A 7173-nucleotide genomic window follows, 5' to 3' on the forward strand; every position below is an offset into this window, starting at 1 on the left:
CCCCCCCCCCCCCCCCTGCATTTCGAAACAGTAAGTGCCTCACAAACAATGGTTGCCGGCAGCGGTCCCGCGAACAGGTGCCAATTTACCTCCGTTGGGGAAGTCCGTTCGGTTGAACTGAGGTGGGGGAGCTCAGTCGAACTCAACTGTCATTAGCGGCTCAATGACGGTTGGCGCTGCCGTGTAACTTTGGCTTATCGCGATGGACTCGACTGTCGTTGGACTCAATGGCAGCTGAGAGCGCCCGTGTAACTAGGGTACTAGTGCACTAGCTGTCCAACGAAGCCTCCAGACAAAAATGTCCCCAGCCTGCGCCCAGGGTAGTTCTCTCAGCCATGAAGTGAACAGGTGTTGACCATGGGGTCCCCAAGAAATGCCAGTAGTCTATAATGCCTTGTTGGTGGTCTTTGATTTCTGACTTTGTTGGGCTCAATCTTTCATACTTTCAAATATTATATACATAATCTATTTTCACTTACGTGGTACAATCGACACAGCGAGGACTCGAATCCAATCACGAAGCCTGCGATTGGATCCGAGTCCTCGACGAACTCTGACAGAGCGCTCATTTGCAATATGACCTAAGTTCACTCCGAACGCTGACGCAACTGCCGTGTCCATTACATGCTCAGAGTATGTGAGCAAGCAATGGTGGCCGGGTGTTGGTACAAACTTTTGAAAAGGCTCTAAAAACAAATTTATAAAAGCTTTTATTTCAGACGACCATGCGATTGAGCTTTTTGTTCGCTGTTCTAGATAGCTCGGAAAATGACACTCTGAAATAAGAAATAAAAAAAGTGCCTTAGTTGTTCACCATACCTCTAACACAAGAACATTTGGGAACATGGTGCTTAGATATGCTCTAGCTTTGGGTTAAGCGATATGGCCTATTCTAGGCTCTAGGCCTGAGGCCACAGATGTGGCCTCAATCCAAACATTTTTGTCATCAGAGTTGTGCATTCTTGCGGTAGGATATTACAAAAGCAGTCTACATGAATTGAGCGTCAGTCCTGCATTCCTTTTAGTGGATTGCCAGAGAAGTGTCAGAAATGTGGGTAAGAGTTCATAAGTCCTACCTTTGTTTCAGGGAGCCACTGCAAAGGCTACACTGTAAAAAACACTGCTTACATACCTATAGTTTTTGTAGCATTGTTTTCTGTATCTACAAAACAGTTTCACTCTTTCTGATTCGGTCTAAGCATCTCTCTTTTTTCGTGTTTGAATGTTTTCTACTTCAGGTTCAGTCCTGCCAGCTTATCATGTATCAGGTTAGTTCGGGCTCATTATGAAATATCTCAAGCTAATACGTATAGCTGGTCCCACTTTCAGAACACATTCAATTTTGCTCTTGGTTTTATCTCTTGTGCATTCCTGCTTACTTGAGGCCGTCTTTTTTTCTGCTCCCTACAGGGCTGAAGAGAGCCGCGTCTACCACAACCTGGATGCAGGGAACTTCTCCAATGGGGTGAGAACATTTATGACATCTTGGCTTGTTAAAGAGCACGTAAACAGAGGATCGGGATTGGCAGAAGTGTGATGTCGTTGCTTGCTTTTTAATAATTTCTGCAACTCTGCATGCACCACCAAAGATAAGTAATTTTGTAATTTCACGGCATCCAGTCCACAGATAGCAGTCGATGCGGAATGCTAGCCGTGGCTAGCTACTAGTTCAAACTTTTCTTGGAGGAAGCAACATTAGTAACCTCATATTAATGCCTTGCAATTTCAGCAGGATGCCCATGGTGCTATCGTTTTATCTATGCATGTTTGATAAACAACATTTTCATCAGTGCACATTTTATCAACACTCATTACGCAACCTTAACTGTTGCGATGTTTGATTGGCACCGTGATAGCAAGCTACAATTCCAAACATGCCGCGCTTTGTGCAGTCACCCCTTGTTTTGCAAGGGGAAAATAAATCTATTCTTGGGCTTGAACTTGCAGTGAGCCTTTTTAGAAAGCTATGCTAGCAATCAAAAGGGCGGATATGGGGTGCTGTTGGCCGAGCTTCGATCCTAAAGAGGTCTGGCGATATTCATGTTAACAAAAATCAATTTCAAGGCTGTCATGAAAAGGAAGCTATCTATGAAATGTGGCAAGATGTGTTGCTGAAACAGACAGTCTTCATCGACAAAGCAATTTGTCGGTGAGACATTCTTTGATGAACTGATTGCCACCAGGGGGTCTAGACAACATCTGAAATCTCAAGGCCTGCATGCTTCAAATTTGACAGTGCATAGGTAGGCCACTGCAGTGCACAAATTGAACACGAGTGCCGCATCTGCATTCGGCAGGGTCCTTGGTAGAGTTAGAAAGGGTTGCAAAGTGAACAACTTTCGAACATTGCCATGGTTTGAATTTACAAAGTTGCTTTCGATGTTGATAAAAGTAGAGTTCAACAGTTTCCTCTTTCTTTTTTGCAATTTTGATTCTAAAAATATTTGAAGATTTGAAATTTCTTGGTTTAAGTTAGAATTATTCGAAGATTAAGAGTTTTGTTCCAAGTATAAGTTTGTAAAGTTAGAAGTCTTCAAATCGCACGAGGGTCCCAGTTTCAGTTTCGAGTGATTTCTTAATTTTCTGATGTGTGAGCTCTGTTTAACTGAGTTTAAACAAAGCTTGCGGAAAGCAGAGATGGGTACAGCTGTTGCTACCACCAGATAGCTTGCTGCATTTGCTGGGCAGGTCGGCACTCGGCCACCTAGCTTGCCTCTTTGAGCTGTGAGTCAGTCTCCTGCGACAGCAATTGTTATCTGCACAGTTCAAGCGTGGTTCAAGCGTTGAAGCAGTTGCTATGTGTTCTGAACATGTAGGTACCGATTGAATCCTGTTTCGTTAGAAGTTCCTCAGATCAAAAGTTTAAGTTTCGTCAAACTTTTGGACTTCACGGGTTCGAAGTTCGACAAATCTGTAGAGAAATAATGACTAAAATAGTCGAATTTTTTGACATGATAGGTTCAGTGTTATATTTGTTAGTGCCAAAGTTAGAAAGGTTTAGCATCTTTGAATCCTTCAGACCTCAGGTTTGAAAAATGTTTGCTTCATCTCTAGTTCTTGGTCTGATCAGTGAGGACACGAGCCCCAGCCGAATGCTGATGCAGCACTCGTGGTCTGTCTGTTTGTGCTGGCCTATGTGTCAGCATATTTGAAGCAGGTCAAAATGCTTTGGGGGGGGGGGGGAAGAAGAGAGGAGGTGCCTGCAAAACTAGAATTTCTGAGTGAGTAATGACCTGGCAACTACTTAGTAACCAATTTTCTGCATCTTATTCCCACAAGTGAGAAGCTAAGACTAATTGGTGTGTGGTAGAGTAGAACCGGATTTGGGAGGCACTAAAGGGGGCCCTGATAAGAGGCGAGCTTCTTCTTGCCCTCCTCCCTGGTGGTCATCATAGCGCTTTTTGAATGACGTCGCGTGCTACCCATGTGTAGATTGAACTACCAAGAGCGCCGTTTTGCTCTGCAAGCTGGCTTTCACTCAATGCAGACAAGCCCTTGAGGGAAAGCCAGCTTGCAGAGCTGGCTTTCCCCCAGTGCGCCTGCTGGCAATGCGGCCGCTTGAAATAAAAAAGCCAGCTTGTAGAGCAAGCTGGCTTTTCTCTTTCAAGAGGCCGTGTCGACCACAGGGAAGAGAAGAAAAAATTCTCTTCTGTAAAGGGTGTGGGGAGAGGGTGAGCGGGTGAGACCTTGAAAAATGAAGAAACGGCCACTGACTATCCGCGTGACGCGTCCCTCATGACATACAGACGCTCCTTTGAGAGCAAACAACTTTCCTAAATGTGGCGTTCTTGTTTTTTGTCAAAATCATTAGAACTTTTATAGACACACACGCCTCCCTGACGTCACGCAGCTGCGGTGGTGCTGTCGACGGCACTGCGCATGCGCAGAAGCCTCAGTTCACTCGAATTCGGTTGCTGCGCGTGCGCAGTGCCCACACCTGGTATGGGCAAACGCGGGCTTGTTAGTAAACATTGTGTCGGTCTATATCGAATTACTTAGTATGTCAGACTGGTAGAGAGTTTTTGCGAGTTCAATAAACGTTGTTGACTGTAATTTTATGTCTAAACTCAATGCTTTTTATTTTCTCAGCTGCCAGCAAGGCGAAGTATACGGACTTGAGCGAGGCGACAGTTCAAGATATCGCAAAGAGATGGCTGTGGTCATTTGTCGACTGTGATGGTGGGCGAAGCAAGAAGCAGGATGAAGAAATGGAAAAGGTTAAATAAAAATAGTCCCAGAAAATCCTCAGCCTTTTTTGATTTAACAATACAAACCAGTTCTCAGTGAGTTTGTGCATCCCGACATTTGATCTCAAGTGGTTGATCTTAACTGATACAGCATCCACAGCTACTGCAAAGTGTGCAGGCAAAATGTCAGGCACAGGCTCTTGTTCTGCAGTGCGTCCATGAGTTAATTGCAAGGCTAACACCTAACTGCAAGTTGCTCACTAATGTGCGACCTCGGCTGTAGGGCCAGCACCCAATCGCAAAGGTACGGCCTATGATTAGTTGCGAGGGATCGGCCTGTGTCCAGCTGCATGTCATCGGCCTGTGCCCGGTCAAACTTCTTCGCCTAGCACCTGACATCTAATGTACGGCTAATGCCCAGTTGCTTAACTCCGGCCTGCCTCTGATCACAGGACACCGGCCGATGCCCTGTTGCTAAACTTCGGCTTGCTTTCGGCCACACGGCATTGGCCAGTGCCCAGATGCTAACCTTCAGCCTGTGTCCTGACACAAGTCTTCGGCCGGCCTCCATTTGCTAAACTCCGGCCAGCTTTCAATCGCAGGTGATTGGCCAATGTCCTGCTGCGCCACTTCGGCTTACTTTCGGCTACATGGCATTGGCCAGTGCACGGATGCTAACCTTTGGTCTCTGTCCATACCAAAGTCTTTGGCCGGTCTTTATTTGCTAGCCTTCGGTTTGTGTCCTGCTACAGGTCATCGGCCAGCCTCCAACAGCCAGTCCCCTCAAGTCTTTGGCCAAGGCCCACAGCCATGTTCGGGCATAGTAGTTTGACCAGCCTTAGGCCGGAGGAAATGTGACTGGCCAAAATGCTTCAGCCATTGCCCGGCCGTTCATTTTGTGCTGCCTGGGTGCAAGACGACTGCTGCAGGTGTTTAACATTCATCACACAGTAGCGATGGCAAAACTGCGTGCTGGTATAATGATCCAAATTGAACATAATGGGTGCAAGTAAAACTCAGATTTCTGGGTTCCAAAGTGAGCTTGTGCTTTAGATGCACCAAGTTGTCGTGCAGATAACAATCAGCCAACAAACTCTTGTAGATACCATGTGTGGACCACACTTCATGTTTATTTCTACTGCCACATGTTTGAAACAGGTTGACCACAACAGCAGCATACAAAAGCTTAAAGCACTTCCCATTTGACAACAACCTCACTACCATTATACAGATCTAGAGCACAGTGGAGCGTCTGATCATCATCAGCGTCCACAAGTTTTAGGTGCCCTGACTTGCCCACACGGTGGCAAAACTTGTGCCTGTCGAAGCCTTCATCGGTTAACAACTCAACCAAAATGAACAGTTTGCCTGATGCAACATACAGGGCTTCAACTCCACAGAACTCTGGTTCAACGTCCTGTGCAGCCTTCACAAGGATATCACCGCACCGGTACTCGCGGTGGTCGATTGCTGCATGCGACACCTGGCGTGCATTCAGTGGCAGCACGTCTTGAACAGAAGGTGGCAGAGCACTCTGGTCAACAGGCTTGCCAGATGGGGCCATGAGCTGAGCATCTGATGACAGCTCCTTGAGCTGGTGACTTTGCATTAGCTGATGTCGTTTGGACAAGGTCAGAGTTATGTTTCGGAAGTTCTTGATCCGTGAGGCGAGGGTTTTAAAATATTGATGTTTGGCTTCAAACCTCATAGACCAAAACTGCTGTAGTGGTCCAACCTCACGAATCATTCTGGCATAATGAATGAGGTAATGAAGCTTGGGAATGATGACTGTGCTTCCATACCGCTGCGCAAACTCCACAAGAAACGCTTGCACAGTTGTCTCCAAGTAAGGAAGGTACCCGCTGGGCACGACAGGAGCAAAGCTGATGTCAACAATTTCCCGAAACTGGAGGAACAATTCCCAGTCCGCGTCACCTTCTGGAATCAGCTCGGCAAGAATCAAACCCAGGAGTCGCAGAAGGCACCACTTCTCTGATGCAGTTCCCTTCAAGTTTGCTTTGCTTGTTAGAAAGCTTCTGTTCATTGCGACGGGTTTGTTTTTCTTGTCGTTCCACCCATATGCAAAGGAAGCGATGCGGTCCATGTCACTGTACGACAGCACCCCTCCCTCAACTAACGCCTTCAGTATTGGGCGAAGAACGGACTCGAAGCCTCCTTCTAGAATGTCGTGCATGAGGTCGGGGGGTAACTGTCGCGTCACGTCAAAGTATGGCAGCTCCAGCATTGGGGAGCGGTCGTTCACACCATACAGTTTTCTATTTAACTTTGGGTTCACAGCCACAGCTTTCAGATGTTGCTCGTGTGCCTGAGCCGACCGCAGGGTACAGAAATCCTCTGTTGTTATCACTGACAATGTTTCAGATAATGCCATACAAAACCGGCACACCCTGCCCCGACTAAAGCAACATGAGAAGCCCCCAAGGCGATTCATAGACAAGTTGTCACCACATACACAGAATACAAAGACCAGTGCATTCTGTGCTGCTTCTTTGCTCATGAACTTAAGTCCGTATGCTTGCAGTTCATTGAGGTCACTGATCAAGGGGCTCAGGACGTTGTCCAAACCATACTGATGTACGTCGTCGTACTTCACCAGGAGCACTAGGTATATGAACCGTAGCTGCGACCTGTGTCTTGGATGTAGGTTCAGCAACGTGAAGTACACAGCAAGTAGCTTGTGCATGCCACGCTTCGGTCCCAGGGGATTACAAATCTCCACTTCATCACTGTACAACAAAATGAAAATTGTGTAATGGGCCCCATCTGGGATAAGACTCATGAAGTCTTGGAAAAGGAGCCCATCTGAGAAGCTTCCCTATTGGAAAAACGTACAAGAAACAAACCTGCTGCTTGTACAGTCCTGGTATGACACCAACATAATTTATTGTTATTATACATGCAGCTAGTTTGGTTTTGCGTTCTCCATAACTGGAGATACCGGCACCGCTATGGCTCCGGGTCTGTC

General features: G+C 46.6%; 1 protein-coding gene across 1 annotated transcript; it reads right to left on the bottom strand.

Annotated features, from left to right (window-relative positions):
- Positions 1 to 5373: 5373 nt before the first annotated feature.
- LOC115312825 lies at positions 5374 to 6891 on the bottom strand. Its single transcript, XM_040213840.1, has one exon. The coding sequence runs from the start codon at positions 6889 to 6891 to the stop codon at positions 5374 to 5376; it is 1518 nt and encodes a 505-aa protein (XP_040069774.1).
- Between the last annotated feature and the right edge of the window lie 282 nt (positions 6892 to 7173).

Source organism: Ixodes scapularis, unplaced genomic scaffold (assembly GCF_016920785.2).
Source record: "Ixodes scapularis isolate PalLabHiFi unplaced genomic scaffold, ASM1692078v2 ptg000520l_1__unscaffolded, whole genome shotgun sequence".
Classification (NCBI taxonomy): domain Eukaryota; kingdom Metazoa; phylum Arthropoda; class Arachnida; order Ixodida; family Ixodidae; genus Ixodes; species Ixodes scapularis.

Coding starts and splice junctions, on each gene's coding strand:
- LOC115312825 (XM_040213840.1), bottom strand. CDS start 6,891: ATGCACAAGCTACTTGCTGTGTACTTCACGTTGCTGAACCTACATCCA.